The sequence below is a fragment of the Triticum aestivum genome, chromosome 1B, assembly GCF_018294505.1.
Source record: "Triticum aestivum cultivar Chinese Spring chromosome 1B, IWGSC CS RefSeq v2.1, whole genome shotgun sequence".
Lineage (NCBI taxonomy): Eukaryota > Viridiplantae > Streptophyta > Magnoliopsida > Poales > Poaceae > Triticum > Triticum aestivum.
Window position 1 is genome coordinate 638,769,376 of NC_057795.1, and position 19,448 is coordinate 638,788,823.

The 19,448-nt window shown below is 45.4% G+C and overlaps 1 protein-coding gene across 1 annotated transcript; it reads left to right on the top strand.

Moving 5' to 3' along the window:
• Positions 1-4,385: 4,385 nt before the first annotated feature.
• On the top strand, positions 4,386-7,850 carry LOC123144406 (uncharacterized). The gene is made up of 5 exons (XM_044563536.1): positions 4,386-4,607; positions 5,591-5,691; positions 5,877-6,722; positions 6,837-6,989; positions 7,086-7,850. The coding sequence occupies exons 1-5, from the start codon at positions 4,481-4,483 to the stop codon at positions 7,485-7,487; spliced, it is 1,629 nt and encodes a 542-aa protein (XP_044419471.1). The 5' UTR covers positions 4,386-4,480; the 3' UTR covers positions 7,488-7,850.
• Positions 7,851-19,448: the final 11,598 nt, after the last annotated feature.

Consider the following 19,448-nt stretch of genomic DNA (forward strand, 5'->3'; position numbering starts at 1 on the left):
AATAGCTATGATTAAATACTTGTTAATGGATGGACTTAATGGGCATGTTATCTATGTGAAGAAGCTACTCATATTATTATGCATAGAAGTCTTCTTAATGTAGTTGGTGAGCCTGTTATTTCTATTAAGATTGGTAATCATTGTTATCATGGTTTGTGTGATATTGGAGGTATAAGTGTTATTCATTTCTCTCTTTATCAATAAATTGCTGGAGATATTTCACCATGCTCAACAGAAGAAAATGATTGACTATTAAACTGGCAGATATATATAGTATTCCACATGTGGGAATTCTTAGAGTGTCGAAGTTTTGTGTGGTAACACTAAGTATCCTACATATTTCTTAATACTTGGAACTAATCAAGATATTTTTTTCCATTATCTTTGGTAGGCCTTACTTGAATACTTGTGGCGCTATTATCGATTGGCAAAGGAAAAAGGTTTATGTTAATTTTGGAGGAGATGATGTTTCCTTTAATTTCTCTAAGTTTACTAAACAACATCATTCTAAAATTTTGCCTTGTGTAGACGAGATAGAAATGATTACTTCAATTGTTCCCCCTCCTATAGATCATCTAGAAAAATATTTGTTGGATGACCGGGGCCGGAGTATGGAGGGAGGGAATCTGGGAAAGGGGTGGAGACTCGGTTGTGGCTGCGGTTGTGACGGATAAGGAAGATGAGTGATGATGCTAGGGACATGCAGGGAAAACCTAGGCGGAGAAGGAATCGAGTGGCAGCTGCTTAACCTCACTCTATAGAAACCCTAGGTCGAAGGGAATTAGCTTCTGAGGAGATATGAGGAAGATGTGTGACTCATGCGGTGCGAGATCAATATGTAACAGAGAGAAAACTAGTAAACCGGTGGGACATGGTAGCAACAAAAAATCGGTGGGAGGATGTGGTGGCAGGAGAGGCAAAAATAAATCGTGCGCACCGGACTATCAACTCTTTTTTAATAGTAGAGATATTTCTGCATAGCAAGCGCACCACACCACCCGTGCAGTTCAACCGATTTTTTATTTTCTACAGAGAAATATTTTTACGTCAATTCGCTGGTCAATTTGTAGTGTTTCCAAACCCACCTCTCGAAGAAATACTTTTTCACAAAGAAATATTTTTATAAGGTGCCCAAACTCACCTTAACTGTTTCCACCTACCCTTGCACGACATTAAATTGGATCCTGTCCAAACAACCATCTAGGCCTCAGTCAATGCCAATATATTCGAAATCACTAATTAAAAAGCACCCTTTGCAAAGGTCACTCCCACCTTCTCAGCTTGCGACAAGTATCACGCTGCATGTGCGCCACTTGTCGCAACATAGGAGTTTTCCTTTTTTTTCTAGATTCGTCTATTCAAACGTTTTATCTTTCAAATCATGTGTCTGAATTTTGAACCATTTTCATCATTGGATTCTTCACGCCGAGGTCTTCAAAATTAGATCCCATGTTGATAGGTTTCCACAAACAAAAATCACAAAAAAATCGAACGAAAAACCCTGAACCGGAAGCACATTTTTTTTCCTTTCTGAGAGTCACGACCGTGCCTATTGCAGAAGTAAATCTGTGCCTCCACGAGAAGCAAATCCGTGCCTCTCATGGAATAACCAAAAATGAAAATACACTTTTCCCCTTTTCTGAGAAGCACGGCCGTGCCTCCATGAGAAGTAAACCCGTGCCTCTCGCGGAAGTAAATCCGTGCCTCTCGTGGAAGAAAAAAAGAAAAGAAAAATGTATTTTTTCCCTTTTCGAGAGGCATGATCACGGAAGCAGATCAGTGCCCCCACGAGAAGTAAATATGTGCCTCTCTTCAAAGAAAAAAGAATGAAAACGCATTTATCCGTGCCTCCACGAGAAGTAAAGCCATGCCTTTCGTAGAACAAAAATAAAAAAGAAAATGCATGTTTCGCGATTTTTTTGATTTTTTTATTCCAAAAGCTAAGAAAAAACGCGAGGGAGGGGGGAAGGGGACGAGAAGCTAAAAAAAGAAAAAATCATCTAAAAACTGAAAATGCGTAAAAAATAATTCGAATGAAGCGCCTAGAGCGTGATACGTGGTGGCGGCTGAGAGCGCGCGCTCCCAGCTCACCGCAAGTTAATTTTGAGAGGGCTTTCGAAGAAGTATTCCTTGATTAGTTGTTCTCCAAACTATTGACAGTGTACGTGAGGGTTTCAATCCAAAAGCCCGCAAGAAGACCCTAGCGGCTATGTGCCCTTATTGCGAGGTAGACGGTTACCTCGCCCACAGGGCGGCGGTGATGGGCGGCCCGATAGGATGCCGCTTGTCATGCCGACTTCACTCAAGTTTCTTTTTTTATATATCTTTTCTAATTTTATTCATATTTATTTCAAAAACATAAATTTACTCAAGAAACTAAAAAATGACTTTGAAAAATATTCACATAGCATAATTTTTTATTAGTGCAGTTTTAAATATCTTAATAACTTAAAAGAAAGTTCGTGATAATGAATAAGTGTTCCCACATTCGCATTAAATGTTTGTGTAATGTACAAAATGTTTCGTACCATTAGAAAATGTATGGGACATTTTATGGAACTATTCCAGCATTTTAAAAATATGTTTGTGACTGTAAAAAATGATATATACAATATTTAAAAAAATGTTCATGTAGGATAATATTTTTTATTTATTATTTAAATATTCTTGTTTTCCAAAAATGTCTACGAAATTTTCCAAAATGTTTATACAATGTAAAAAATGTCACATAATTTCAAAATGTTTATTGCCGTTAAAAAATGTAAAACTTTTATTTGGAAATATTTTCATGTATTCTTTTTTTTAACATCGGTACAGACGCAAGCGCTCATACATACGCGCATACACTCACCCCTATAAACGCGCACACACACACCCTACCCCTATGAGCACCCTCGAGAGACTGAGCCGCCATGTCATCTTGAAATTTACGAAGTCACCTTAGGCGCCTCATCGGCGACGGAAACGTCTCCTACCACTGAAAGCGCAATGCCGAAAATCCTGAAATAAATCCAGAAATAATGCGAGCAGCAGGACTTGAACCCTGGTGGGCTAAGGATACCACTGTCACTCTAACCATCCAACATGCATTTTAAAAAAATGTACATCATGTATATGAAAAATGTCCAGTGCCTATCAGGAAATTGTTTTACATGTGCTCTAAAATGTATATTGTGTATTTAGGAGAAAGTAGATATGTCTTTGAAAAAGGAAAAACTAATAAAACCCCAGATAGAAACAAAAAGAAAATAAAATTCCTAAAAAAAACTAAGAATCCCTTAAAAACAGAGAAGAAACAAAAGTAAAAGACAATAAGAATACAAAGAAAACCAGAGTAAATGAAAAAATATAAAAAAACAGACGAAAAAATTGAATAAAAAACAATCTAACATAAAAGAAAAAATGAATAAACAAGAGTAGAGGGAACCTACAACGCAGCAAGCAAACCACACTAAGAGCATATCCAATAGATGATGTATTTCACATCACCAAATTGTTGTTCGAGTAAAATATACATCACCTAAAAGTGCATTTTTACATCACCAAAAACCCTCAACTCCAGTAGATGATGCAAAAATAGCTATTGCTCCAATAGCTTATGTAAAATACATCAGCCACACGGTGGTTGCTTCACATTTCTGTTGTCTCCGGTGACACCGGCGAAAAAGCTAGTGCACATGAAGCAGTAGTTGGCGGTGTGTCGGCGACACCGGTGACGAAGTAGTAGCCGCCACCGCCACCTCCTTCGCCCGAGACGAAGTCGCAGCGGGGTCACGCAACGGCCGCTTCAAGACGCCACCTCGTGGTTTGGTCACGGCTGCCTTCTTCCTCGTCAGCGGTTCTAGTTTGCCGGCGGCTACGGGACGAGGGGCTGCAAATCCACCCCACGATTTGGAGGAGGCATCACGGCGGCGCCGGCAGATGCGGAGGCGGCCATCGCCAGAGCTGTATTGGCGGCCGTGGGGTCGAAGAAGGCGTCCATGGGGACCAGCGGCGGCAGGCGACATCATGGGGTGGTCAAGCGCGGCGCGGGAAAGTTCCGCACGACAATTGGGCTGCACGCGCGATTGCTCGGGTTTTACTCGAGAGGCACAAGTGATGCAAAAGTTGCATCATAAGTTCCCTATTTTACATCTAGAGCAAATCTAAAGTATTATTTTTACATCAACATCATCTTTTTTTTAGAGCACACCAACATCATCTAATAACATCATCTATTGGATCATCGTTTTTGGGCTTTCGTGGTTTGAAACCAGTTATTTGTTTTTAGAATCGTAAAATAAGTTTTTTATAGCACGGGAGATGCTCTAATGGGCCGATCCGCTAGTCGTCTTCTATATACGAGTTTTACTAGGAATGTTACTAAAAAAGAAAGTTTTACTAGGAATCGGTACGGGCAACCTCTCCCCTCATAATAAATAAACAAAAAAAGAAGAGAAAAGAAGCTAGCGGCGCCTCGACACAGGGGATCTCTTTCACCATGTCGCCCCGTCGTCTGCGCCCATGGTCCTCTCGACCCCGATTCGCCGCTATCCACGACGCAGTGCGGCGGACACGGCGTCGGCGTCGGCATCGGCTGCTGAAACCTCTGACACCTCCTGCTGCAGGTACGTATACTCTCGAACGCCGCATCTCGGATCTCGCTTCTTCTGTGTTAGGCGAAAACTGATCTAATTGCACCCCGATTCATTTCGGAAACTACTTTCAATACCAAAATTCCTCGCCCACCACCTCGTCTCCGGCGCTCGGCCGCACCGGAACGCCCCTCCGCCGCACCGGAACGCCCCTCCGGCCAACTCTCTCAAATCGTCAGACCGTATTCTGTATTTCGGGGACCTGGACTGCTTTCCTCATCAAAGTTCAGATTTTTAACCCCTTTTGGCGAGAAACCAAGTTCAGATCCCCCCTCCCTTTGACGAGAAACCAAGCTCAGATCTGCGACCACCGACCAAAAGCATAATCGTCTCCACCTCTGTCCTCTGCCAGTTTTAACCATCCCTAAGCTTCGGGTCGAGCCCACAACATCTATATACCATTTGGGATTCCAGCTGTGCTACAAATTTGCGTGTTAGATCGCGGGATGAACTAAGAGCATCTCCAACAGTTCCCGTATCAGTAAAAGAAATTGTGGGTTAGGGGAAGTTGGGACAAAAAGAAGTGCTCCAAGAGTTCCATTAAACTCGGAAATTTTTATATGGGCACCCTGTAAAACCACTTTTACAGGGATTTTTTTACAAGAACTGTTGGTGATGCTCTAAGGCGAAAAATATGGGAGATATCAGTTCAGGTTGGAAATCCTAGGTACTTGAAGCACAACTAGGCTAGTAGCCTAGTACTAAAGGGAACTCCTCTGCTGTTTTTTTTTCCTTAATTTTTTTTCTTACATGAAACAGTTTCAGCATATTTCAGATTATCGCCTCTTCTTCCTTTATAACTGGACTGGTTATTCCAGCTTTCTTTCGTACATCATTTTTATCTTTTCTTGTTCAGGCATCACTGGTCCGTCAGAGTTCATAGTTCTCTCTCGCAAAATTTGAGTTTCATGAGCAAAATTGAGACATAGTACTTAACAACTCCCACTGCGTTGCAGGTAGTGGGTCAAAGGCCACTGAAACAAATGGTGCAACCTGCGGACAAGGTGAATGTGCCCCAAATATGGGACAAGAACTTGGTTTGGAGGAACTCCCTGAGGTATGTGTTGCTGGCAATGAAGTATCCTAGTTACAATGATCTTTTATATCACAACTTCTAGCACAGGAACACATGCATCTCGGCATAGGACTTTCGTGATGAATCTGCAACTGCTAGTGTTATTTATTGCAGTCAGCTACTAGCTACGAAGCTAACGGTTGAACTTGTCAACATTGGTTCTGCAGGACATCGTACATCGTATACATTCTATCATGCCAGTACAAGATGCTGCTCGTGCTGCCTGCGTGTCACGTAGATTTCTGCATTCCTGGAGAAGCTATTCCAGCCTCACACTCAGTGACCGTACACTTGGTTTGGATGACACAGATTTTGAGGAAAGGAAAACCCATCTCATTGATAAATTTGACAAAATTCTTAAAAACCATTATGGCAATGGGGTGAAGGTGAAGACACTTAAACTCGAGCTTGGACTTTGCAGCGATATCAAAGCCTCCTACCTCGACAGGTGGCTCCGAATCATTAAATCTGGGATCCAAGAATTCAGCTTGGTGTTGCCTTTAGTTATGAATAAAATCTACAACTTTCCATGTTCGGTTTTATCTAATGAGGCAGCTGCAAGTTCAATTCAGTCTCTTAGCCTCTTTGGTTGCGCTTTTCACCCCACATCAATCCTTGGGCGCTTGATAAGATTGAAAAGTTTACATCTGTGCCATGTCCACATTACTGAGGATGGATTAGGGCACTTGCTCTCGAAATCTTCTGCCCTGGAGCGGCTGGTTATTGATGCATGTAGTGGGATAATTTGCTTGAAAATACCTTGTACGATGCAGCAGCTCAAGTTCCTTGCTGTTAAACTATGCAAGATGGTGCGGGTGGTAGAGATAGATGCTCCACAACTCGGCTCTTTTCACTATGGCGGGACACCGGTCATCTATGTCCGAAATTCTTCGCAACTTAAGAATGTAGATATTTCGCCTGTCTGCCCGTCTGGTATTCTCTCTTATGCTCGCTTTAGCCTTCCGTCCATTGCTCAAAATGTTGAGAGCCTCACCCTGCGCGGTCGTAGTGAGGTATGTGTTGGTTTTTAATGTGTCAACGATTCAAATTATAAGGAGCATTCAAGTATGTGTATGTATTTAAGACTTGTATGTTGAAATAAAGCATGGTTAATCTTTCTTTTTCAGAATGCCAACACTCCAATGCTGCCGTCCAAGCTCCCTCGCCTCAAGAACTTGGAAATTGCACTCCTTAAACCACACTTATCCCCAAACTATGATGCCTTCTCTCTGGTTTCTTTTCTTGATGCTTCTCCTGCCTTGGAATCTTTCATCCTACGCGTAAGTCTCTATGTACATCTCTCAGAGTGGTATTAATTAATGTATTACACTTTATTATCAGAAGAATGGTATTTGATCCTACATATGTATCTGCAGGTAGAGCAGGATGCCTTGATGCATGACCCTGTTGTTGGAGACGACACTGAATACCGGAGGCAGAATCTGGAGTGCCGGAATAACAGTCTCAGGAAGGTGATGATCACGGGCTTCTGTTCTGCCAAGAGCCTAGTTGAGCTCACAGTTCACATCCTCGAGAGAGCACATTCACTCGCGCGCTTCACGCTGGACATAACCTATGGCTATGATAGGAGAAGTTGTAACGTCGCCAAATTCCCAACCGCGAGAATGATTGGCCTATGCTGGCCATTGAACAAGAGAGCTCTCGAGGAAGCTCATAGAGCCGTGGAGACAGCGGATAGATACATCAAGGGAAGAGTTCCCTCATCCGTTCAATTCGAGGTTCTGGGGCCCTGTCCTCGATGCCATATTGGAAAGTAGGTAGATCATGGCTGTGTGCGTGGCTTGATGAAGAGGCCCGGGGTAATCCTCCTTTTCGAGAAAAAGGTACCAGTGGATCATTGACGTGGTATGGAGCGATCTCGGTAGCAATAGATACTGGTTGGTGTGTCTATTAATTCCGTTGCTGTGAACAGTAAGAGATTTATTGGCCAGGCTTTTGTTCAACTCCGGAATGAGTTATCTGTTCCTAGAGATGTTAGAAGTTGCGTTAATACAATATTAAGAGATTATTAGCGGCCGTTTGAATTGGAGATGCTAGTGCAGTGATGTTCTGTTGTAGAGTTTTGAATGGCAAATGATGTTTCATCCAATCATTCAATGGTTGATGAGGGTTGGCAATCAGGAAATGTAAAGCCTCAACCATTTGATGTGCTGCTGCTCTGGAAGTAGCCGTGGGCAGTTTAGCTTTTGATTTTGAATTTTATTTATTTTTTGTATCAGCATATTTATTTCATTTTGGATGTAGCTTAGATGGTCTAGGACGCTCTAGACGGGTGAAGCTTCCTCTGTGCATGCAAGGGACGCCGTGAGAAGCAGCAAGAAGTGCACGTGCTGCAGCATCAGGTTGAGCATGGTGAAAGTAGTTTGTTTTGTTGTTTGCAGTGTATGGTCTGCCAAATTAAAGAGCGTTAGGAATTATTACCGGCCAATCCATCATGTTATAACAAGGGCACCAAAATACGTATTCAGTCTCGGTAAATGTCCTTGCGACAAAATAGGTTAAAGTACTCTTTATCTGAAAAAATAAAGAGGAGCCGAGCATTTGCAACGGAACGGATTGTGAACCGGCACTGCATAATGTACACCAGAGAGAAATGGACGGTTCAGAGTTAGGCTGAGCATTCTTCTCACTATACAAGTCAACTACTGTATTTGCAACCAAAAACGCAGAAGTACTACGCCATTTGCAACAGAACAGATTTTGAAACGTCAACAAGAGAACGGGAAGCAAGAACCACCACTCTCGATTTTTTAACACAGTACAGATGCAAGGGCTCATACATACGCGCATACACTCATCCCTATGAACGCACACCCTACCCCTATGAGCACCTCCGAAAGATTGAGCCGGCATATCATCTGAGATTTACGAGGTCACCGTAGGCGTCTCGTCGTCGACGGAAACGTCTCCTCCCATTGAAAGCGCATCGCCGGAAATCCTAAAATAAATCCAGGAATAATGCGAGCACTAGGATCTAAACATACCACAACAGAACGAGGCAAATAAGCGGTACTCTCCGGTGGTAGTTTCGCTTAAGCGGTACTACCGTGGAGAGCAGCGGTACTTCCGCTTAGCTCAAAGAGACCCTATAGATCCGCGGTAGTAGAGAGGCATTTAGCCCCGTAGTACCGTAGGAGTAGTACTACCGTGGCGAACTGTCGCTCTACTACCGCTCATATACAGAACCCACGAAATAGGCGGAAGTAGGAGCCGAACAACATAGCGGCAGTACCACTGGAGCGGTACTACTGTTGTGAGAAGCGGTACTACCGCTTAGCCTATTCTACCAAGGTTCAAACATAATGATGAACAAGCTCAATTGCCGGGAAAGGAAATAGGGTGCAAGGACAGTGTACGTGAAGATTACGCCCAAACCTTTCCGAAGCGAACCCCCTCTTAATAGTACGGTGTTTCTATGACTCAAGTCCACCAAAAAAGAAACGCAAGAAAACACCGTCTTTCTAAATCTCCTGAGGGGTTCAAATCGTCCTGTGCCACGGGATAGAATTATCTGAAATGATCAATGCACACCATTAGTCCGCAAAAGCATTGTCATCAATCACCAAAACCACTAAGAAATATGCCCTAACAACCATGGAGATTCACTGGTTTTTTTACGGAGAACCAAAGGTGGAAGAACGTCATCATAGTTGGCGCTATCTTCGCACTTTGTACGCAATACCACATTCAGCATGGATGTGCGTTGGAGATTTTAATGAGACTCTCTATGCCTCGGAGCATTTCTCGCGAGCTGCTAGACCAGAGTGACAGATGAAAGCTTTCCGGGAGGCATCTGATGATTGCTCACTCCAGGACCTAGGTTGGTCCAAAGCTGAATACACATGGGATAATGGACAAGGTGGTGATGCAAACGTGAAAGCTCGACTAGACAGGGCATTTGGGAATATCGATTTCATCAATAGATTTGCAAACACCCTTCGGCACATTTGTACGACAGAGTCAGACCATTGTTTCATCAAGGTTGATCTTCGTCATAACGTGGCTGAGAATCGGTCAAGAGGAGCGAAACAGTTTTGCTATGAGGACATGTGGCAATGTCATGCAGACGCATATGTGGACAGAGGGATCAGGGTGCGTCCTCATGCCCCTGGATCAACCATTTACTCTTTGCCAATGATAGCTTAATTTTTATGTAGGCAAAAGAGCAAAGTGCCGTAAGGCTGAATGATATTATGAGTATCTATGGTGAGTGCTCGGGCCAGAGTGTGAATAAGGAAAAGAGTTCTATTTTCTCCAGTCCGAACACTTATACTGTGTGAATAAGGAAAAGATATTGGGCATCACAGTCCGAAAAAGATATTGTGAAACTAGGCACTTCAGCTTCTGTGTGAATAAGGAAAAGATATCTCGGTTTACCTACAGTTGTGGTTCGCATTACTATTGGGTCTTTTGACCACATTGGAGAAAGAATCAGAGGAAAACTTGTGATGCTCTGAAAAACTTGTATCTTGTGCTGGAAGGGAAATTCGCCTCAAGTCAGTTGCACATGCTATCCCCACCTTTCCTATGAGTTGCTTCTAACTGACCAAAAAAGTCAGTAATGGGATCTCTTCAAGCATGGCACATTACTGGTGGAGTAGTTCCTGTTAGAATAAAACCGAGGCATATCGTCGATCATCCGAGTACCAAGCAATCACACGAGCACGACACCGAGATTTGTTAACGAGGTTCACCGATATGGCTACATCCCCGGGGCCTGACTACGGGCGCTCCTCCCCGTGACACCGCTACAATACCACATCCGGTCGCCCTGGACAACGGCACATGCCGCCGGCTTCCCCTGCGTTCCGGTGCTATTATATTGGCATAGGTTACATCGTGTGTCTACCCTCGCTATATAAGAGAGGCCTAGGATATTAGTGTCCTACTAGGACACGAGTCCATATCCTATCTAAACACAATACAACTACAAGTCCAACTGTAACCTACCTCGTACACTATATTCGACACAACTCCAACAAACTCCACCTTGGCGAATATACTCCACCATCCTGGATTTGTCCATGCGTCAAACTTCCATGTACATTGGACTTGAGCTTATCCCATGAGTACCGCTGCTACTCCAAAGACTCCATATGACTCCACCTGCAACTTGTAGTCCCTTCTTTTCTTGACCACGGTCAACACTCGAGCAAAATTAAGTTCCCTGTTACTCTAGCTTATGCTCCCAACTTTCAGAGTATCCGTCCAACGCCATCACACACCGATCACTGACCTGCGTGAAAGTGAACAACTCACATATTGGGTGTCACACATAAGAGTTACCTGAACTCAACATCACCGCTCCTTTCTTGACTGCATGTCTGAAACTTGAAGGAATTTCACCGTTGCTTGTAATCATCCCGAGTCAAATTCGCAGTTGTCTCACCACATGTATGACCACCAGAGCCCTGGTCCGTCTCCATGCACCGTGCGTACCGCACGCCTCGCTGCTATTACTGCGTCGAGCCTCCGCTGTCCTGGTCGAGTCTCAAGGGTCGCGAACCCACACCACTCAACCCCCACTGCAGAGTACCATCGATCATCACCGACCGATGACGAGTTCCACGATTCCATCAGACCACTGGGCTCCAGTCCGAACTACGTGTCCCTCGCTTTTCCCCTTGCTGAATAGGCTTCGATTCCCTGGATCCTTACATCGTAGCCCCTCAATTCAGCTCCACCTTCAACATGACTCCATGGTGGTTGTACTTGCCACCCCGCGCCTCGTCGACTCCAAGCTCTCATGTGTACCGTCTTGAATCAACCCCGCCATAGTCTTGTCGAAGCCACACAAGCCCTCGGGGCCTGCGCCACGTGTTTCCATGCCCAGAAGTCGGTCACCATCAGCATCACGCCCCTATGTCGTCATCGCCGATTCCATCACCGTCTTCTGTACCAACCGACTTGCGTCGATCCGTCAGACTGTCCAGGCCAACTGCCCTATGTATCTGACCCGAGCCGACTTTTCTGACTGCAACCATCTACAACTCCACGCAGCCCTCATCATCCATCTCTGGTTGACATCCCGCAACGCCTTCAAGCATCCTTGATGTGTCAGTAAATTTTCACCGCTGTCTGTTATAACCCAAGGTTTTCAGTTCTGTCAAACTTCTCCACCTCAAATCTGGTATTCGATGGCGCCAGATTCTTTGTACGACTAACCGTGTTGTAGCTCCTGACTCAATCCCAATGCTAGCTTGCTTTGTCCTCCTGATGGATTTCCTTTGGATCTGATTAAGGCTGCCTTACGTTGCACGTCTACCGCTCGGACTCGGTCTCTTTTTGTTTCCAAACAAATCACTGTCTGTTACTAAATTGCTTTGACCGTACTGCACCACGCCCATGTACGCCAGTACGCGCACGCCAGGCCACTGTTCATCAAGGGCCGCTCCGTGCAAGACCATGATGGCCCACCACAGCGGTGCTTGGGTTTCCTGCCGGCTGCCACGCCACGTGCTGCAACGCGCCGTCTGAGCCTGCTGCTACGCCGCCGTCGCCCTAAACAAATCGCCGAGACTGCCATACGTACGCGCACATCGCCTTGTGCTTCTTTCAAACACGACGCCGTCGTTTCCAAATCTTCAAGAGCAACTTTGATCCACCGACGCGACAACATCTGCTGCCATGTCTCCAATCATACTCATTGCATCTCGCTAGATCCCATCGACAACTTCCACGTGTTCTCCTCTAGATCAACAATTCAGAGCCTCCGAACAACATGATACCACTTGTTAGAATAAAACCGAGGCATATCGTCGATCATCCGAGTACCAAGCAATCACACGAGCACGACACCGAGATTTGTTAACGAGGTTCACCGATATGGCTACATCCCCGGGGCCTGACTACGGGCGCTCCTCCCCGTGACACCGCTACAATACCGCACCCGGTCGCCCTGGACACCGGCACATGCCGCCGGCTTCCCCTGCGTTCCGGGGCTATTATGTTGGCATAGGTTACATCGTGTGTCTACCCTCGCTATATAAGAGAGGCCTAGGATATTAGTGTCCTACTAGGACACGAGTCCATATCCTATCTAAACACAATACAACTACAAGTCCAACTGTAACCTACCTCGTACACTATATTCGACACAACTCCAACAGTTCCGTCGACCGGTGTTCACTACATTGGATCGATTGGAAATCACTTGTATCCCCCAAAATGCATGGAGGAATGGGCTTTCGGAACGTTGAAACTTTTAACTTGACCATGTTGGGTAAACACGGCTGGAGGATGATCACAAGCCCGGAGTCTCTATGTGCTCGAGTATTCCAAGAGGTTCTTCATCAACCTGGCGGGCGGTTGTAGTAGGTCGGGAGGCTCTTTAGGTGGGCTTGATTTGCCAGATTGGCGATGGCACGTAAGTATCGATATGGTCGGACAGATGGATTCCAGGTAAGCTGTCAATGATACCAGCACCTCAAACTAGAGATGCAAATCTTTCAGTAGTGTATGATCTTATTAATAATGAAAGCCAGACCTGTAAATCGGATGTTGTCAGAAACAATTTCACTGCACCGGACGCGGATGCGATTCTCAATATACCGTTAAGGCGAGGCGGGGGTGAAGATTTCTAGGCATGGAACTGGGAGAAGTCGGGTACCTATACTGTCAAATCATCGTATCGCGCTCTTATGACTTGCAACGAGCAGTGAGCTCTAGAGGAAGGGGCAATCACGGGAACCTCAGAGAGTGAAAAACAGTTGTGGTCTCGACTTTGGAAGCTTAAAGTGATGCCAAAGGTGAGGGTGTTCTGGTGGAGAGTCCTTCGTGGAATCCTTCCGGTTGAGAGCATTCTCAAATATCGATATATCACTACTTTGGCAAGATGTAAAGTCTTTCTTAGTGCAGACAAGGACCTGATGCATGCACTTGTGAAGTGCTCCCACGCAAAAAGATTATGGACTGAAGCTATGGAGTGGCTATATGTCAAACTCCCATAACTTCATCAAAATACGTGGTCAAAGGATATACTTTGTGACCACCGCTTCTCGGAACTGGATTGTGCAAAAAATCTTCACTGTTATGTGGCCTATTTGGACGTCCAGGAATAACATTACCAATGACCGAGGGTCAAATGATCCAGTTTTCTCGATCAAGAGGATTAAGGGTGATCTTGCCTTGCTGGAAATACCTTTGGAGCATGCAAAAATCATGCCTGGCTATGGGTGGAGACCGCCGGAGGACGACTGGGTGAAAATAAACACAGATGCAGGCATATCCACTGATTCAAATAAGGGCAAAGTTGGGGGAGTGGCAAGATCCCCAAATGCCTTCCTCGCTGCTTACAGTAAGCCGTATCCATGAATAACAAATCCATTGGCCACAGAGGCTCTTGCCCTCGCGATGGGATCATCTTCGCAAAACTCCGAGGCTATTCGCGAGTAGTTCTGGAAGTTGATTGTTTAGAGGTGGTACACCTCTGGGACTCACGGTTTGAAATATGACCATCTTTGGAACTAGCAAGGGTGTTACAATAGTGAGCAATAATTCACAAAAAGATTGAAGATTTGGTTAATAAAAAGTTGATTTTTCATTTTTCTAGTGCCATACACGACTTTTTTGTGAAGCAACTGCCATGAATAATATTGTAAATAGTGCCCTCACAATTTTCACCTAAAGTATACCACATGTGATTGCAGCTGCCAATTTTTCATGAATTTCCGAGTGATATTGCCATTTTTCATTGATTTATTGAATTTCCAGCTATTTACATCAAGTAATTCAAATTTGAACTGCAAGTGTGCTCTAGTTTGGTCCATTAAATTCAGAAAAAACATTTTCACCTTCCACATTAGGAATTTTGTCAATACACACAAAGAAAACTCTATTTCTCGGCCATTTTATACGATTAGTCATCCATGCAATTTTGATAACACATTAATAGAAAATGAAAAAATGCTCTTCCTTTTGCATGGTGTCTCAGATCCACAATATTGAAATAATTAGCCTTAAACAAACAAACTTCAGTACATCACAAAGTAGATAAGGTAGCACACACATCTCGGATGAATATAGCAAACTTTAATTAATATGGGTACATCACAAAGTAGATAGTGATTAACAAACTAAAAGTACATCACAACTAAAAGTACATAGTGATAAACAAACTAAAAGTGTTGGGGAACACGGTAATTTCAAAAAAATTCCTACGATCACGCAAGATCTATCTAGGTGATTGTCGGTTTCAAAACTGACGGATCTCGGGTAGGGGGTCCCGAACTGTGCGTCTAAGGCAAATGGTAACAGGAGGTGGGGGACACAATGTTTACCCAGGTTCGGGCCCTCTCTATGGAGGTAATACCCTACTTCCTGCTTGATTGATCTTGATGATATGAGTATTACAAGAGTTGATCTACCACGAGATCGTAGAGGCTAAACCCTAGAAGCTAGCCTATGATTGTGATTGTTGTTGTCCTACGGACTAAACCCTCCGGTTTATATAGACACCGGAGGGGGCTAGGGTTACACAGAGTCGGTTACAGAGAAGGAAATCTACATATCCGAATTGCCAAGCTTGCCTTCCACGCAAAGGAGAGTCCCACCCGGACACGAGACGAAGTCTTCAATCTTGTATCTTCATAGTCCAATAGTCCGGCATAAGTATATAGTCCGGCTGTCCGAGGACCCCCTAATCCAGGACTCCCTCAGTGATGCATAGCAACGAGAGGGGAGAGTGTGTCCACTTACCCTCGTAGACCGAAAGCGGAAGCGTTTAGTTAACGCGGTTGATGTAGTCGAACGTCTTCATGATCCAACCGATCCAAGCACCGAATGTACGACACCTCCGCGTTCAGCACACGTTCAGCTCGGGGACGTCCCTCGTACTCTTAATCCAGTTGAGGCCGAGGGAGAGTTTCATCAGCACGAGGCGTGGTGACGGTGATGATGAAGTTACCGGTGCAGGGCTTCGTCTAAGCACTACGACGATATGACCGAGGTGTGTAACTGTGGAGGGGGCACCGCACACGGCTAAACAATGTCAACTTGTGTTGTCTGTTGTTCTATTGGGGTGCCCCTGGCCACGTATATAAAGGAGGGAGGGAGAGAGGAGGCCGGCCAGGTTTGGGCGCGCCAGGGGGTCGTACTTGGACTCCTAGTCCAAGTAGGATTCGCCCCTCCCCCCTTTTCCTTTCTTCCACCGGAGGGAAAGGTAAGGGAGAGAGAGGGGAAAGGAAAGAGGGGGGCCAGCCCCTCCCCTAGTCCAATTTGGTTTGGGCAAGGGGAGGGGCACCCCTCTCACTTAGCCCTTTCTCCTCTCCTCCAACAAGGCCCACTAGGCCCAATACTTATCCGGGGGGGGGGGTCCGGTAACTTCCCGATACTCCAGAAAAATGCCCGAACCACTCGGAACCATTCCGATGTCCAAATGCAACCTTCCAATATATGCATCTTTACCTCTCGACCATTTCGAGACTCCTCATCATGTCCGTGATCTCATCTGGGGCTCCGAACAAACTTCGGTACATCAAATCACACAACTCATAATACAAATCGTCATCGAACGTTAAGGTGCGGACCCTACGGGTTCGAGAACTATGTATACATGACCGAGACAAATAACCAATAGCGGAACCTGGATGCTCATATTGGCTCCTACATATTCTACGAAGATCTTTATCAGTCAAACCGCATAACAATATACGTTGTTCCCTTTGTCATCGGTATGTTACTTGCCCGAGATTCGATCATCGGTATCTCAATACCTAGTTCAATCTCGTTACCGACAAGTCTCTTTAATTGTTCCATAATACTTCATCCCGCAACTAACTCATTAGTCACAATGCTTGCAAGGCTTATAGTGATGAGTATTACCGAGAGGGCCCAGAGATACCTCTCCAAAACACGGAGTGACAAATCCTAATCTCGATCTATGCCAACCCAACAAACACCTTCGGAGACACCTATAGAGCACCTTTATAATCATCCTTTTACGTTGTGACGTTTGGTAGCACACAAAGTGTTCCTCCGTTATTCGGGAGTTGCATAATCTCATAGTATGAGGAACTTGTATAAGTCATGAAAAAAGCAGTAGCAATGAAACTGACACGATAATATGCTAAGCTAACGGATGGGTCATGTCCATCACATCATTCTCCTAATGATATGATCTCGTTCATCAAATGGCAACACATGTCTATGGCTAGGAAACATAACCATCTTTGATTAACGAGCTAGTCAAGTAGAGGCATATTATGGACTATATGTTTTGTCTATGTATTCCCACATGTACTAAGTTTTCGGTTAATACAATTCTAGCATGAATAATAAACATTTATCATGAATTAAGGAAATAAATAATAACTTTATTATTGCCTCCAGGGCATATTTCCTTCTGTCTCCCACTTGCACTAGAGTCAATAATCTAGTTCACATCACCATGTGATTCAACACCAATATTCACATCTATAGGTGATTACACCCATAGTCACATCGTCATGTGACCAACACCCAAAGAGTTTACTAGAGTCAATAATCTAGTTCACATCGCTATGTGATTAACACCCAAAGAGTACTAAGGTGTGATCATGTTTTGCTCGTGAGAGAAGTTTAGTCAACAGGTCTGTCACATTCAGAGCCGTATGTATTTTGCAAATATTCTATGTCTACAATGCTCTGCACTGAGCTACTCTAGCTAATTGCTCCCACTTTCAATATTTATCCAGATTGTGACTTAGAGTCATCTGGATCGGTGTAAAAAATTGCATCGATATAACTCTTTACGACGAGCTCTTTTATCGCCTCCATAATCGAGAAATATTTCCTTAGTCCTCACTAAGGACTAAACCCTCCGGTTTATATAGACACCGGAGGGGGCTAGGCTTACACAGAGTCGGTTACAAAGAAGGAAATCTACATATCCGAATTGCCAAGCTTGCCTTCCACGCAAAGGAGAGTCCCACCCGGACATGGGACGAAGTCTTCAATCTTGTATCTTCATAGTCCAATAGTCCGACATAAGTATATAGTCCGGCTGTCCGAGGACCCCCTAATCCAGGACTCCCTTAGTAGCCCCTGAACCAGGCTTCAATGATGATGAGTCCGGCGCGCAGATGTCTTCGGCATTGCAAGGCGGGTTCCTTCTCCGAATACTCCAAGGTAGATTTTGAACACATGAATCGTGTCCGGCTCTGCAAAACAAATTCCACATACCACCTTAGAGAGCACAATATTCCACGAATCTAATCTGCTGACAACTTTTCACAGCGTGACATCACGCCGCGGCCTGGTCATTACGCGAACCGTTTTTCTCAACCTGCCACTGCACATATTGCGAGGCGGTTTTATTGGAACGTCTTGTCGAAGCAGAGATCGTGTCCCCTTATCACGGGATTCTCATCAATACGGGAGTGAGTAACCCAACCGGGCCATCAACGCGACACTTGGGGAATAAGCGAGTTTATGGGGCAAGTGGCGAGGCGCACAGTTTCTACCGCCTTTATAAAGAGATAAGGATTCCTCTTTTTCACCCACGCCCTCTTCTTCCTCTGCTCATCTGTTCTCGCTCGAGCTCCAGCGCCCAAGCTTTCACCTTCTTCGTAAAGTCATGCCAAACATGTCCGGAGCGGGAGGCAAGTGGATGGCCTCCTCCGCCATGGAGGAGGACATTACGAAGCTTCGGGAAGCTGGATACCTGTCCGCAAACATCGCACACCGGCTTCCGGCTGAAGGGCAAATCATCCCCACCCCAAAACCCCAGGAGAGGGTAGTGTTCCTTGCTCACTTCGTCCGCGGACTGGGATTCCCCCTCCACCCATTCGTCCGCGGACTTATGTTGTACTACGGGCTGGACTTCCATGATCTGGCCCCCAATTTTATCCTCAACATGTCGGCGTTTATCGTCGTGTGCGAGGCCTTCCTCCGCATTACGCCCCACTTCGGTCTATGGCTGAAGACCTTCAACGTGAAGCCAAAGGTGGTGGTTGGTCAGCAAGCGGAGTGCGGAGGTGCCATGGTGGGCAAGATACCCAACGTCACCTGGCCCGAAGGCTCATTTGTGTAGACCATGAAGGGGTGGCAATCGGGGTGGTTCTACATCATCGAGCCGCGCGACACCAACTGGGCGGCGGCCCCGAGTTTCGATCCGGCATCCCCATGCGGCTCACCTCCTGGAAAGAGAAGGGCTTAGCCTGGGGTTCATTGGTGGAGCTGACCGGACTTCAGACCTGCGTCAAAAATATGATAGGCAAGAAAATCAAGCTTGTCAACATGGTCCAGGTCATGCTCCTCTGTCGGATCCTTTCGTGTCAGAGATGGGCTTTCAATATGTGGGAGTTCGACCCGGCCGAACACCAGACACTATGAGAGCTCTTCGACACGACGCACGAATACGTCTGGAAGGTGCTGTTCAAGGCCACCGAGGTACCACCACCCATAGCCGAAGATCGCGGACTCAGCGCGAAGCGCCCCGCCAATCCGGTAAGTTTTTATATTTTGCAAGATATGCCTTTCCCCAGCATGTTCACGGGAGGAATCTAAGCCTCCATGCCAATTTAACAAGACTGGGTAGCAATAGCGGAGCGGATTGACTGTCCGGCTCCACCACCCGAAGATCCAGCATCGCCTCTCTTAACGAAGATGTTGTTTCCGGCACCCTATGAGGTGCCGGAGAAGAAGGCCAAGAAGAAGGCTGCGGGGACCAGGAAAGGTCTCCGGCGCAAGGTTGTATCGGACTCATCGTCCGAAGACACCGAGGCGCGCTCCTCCAACAA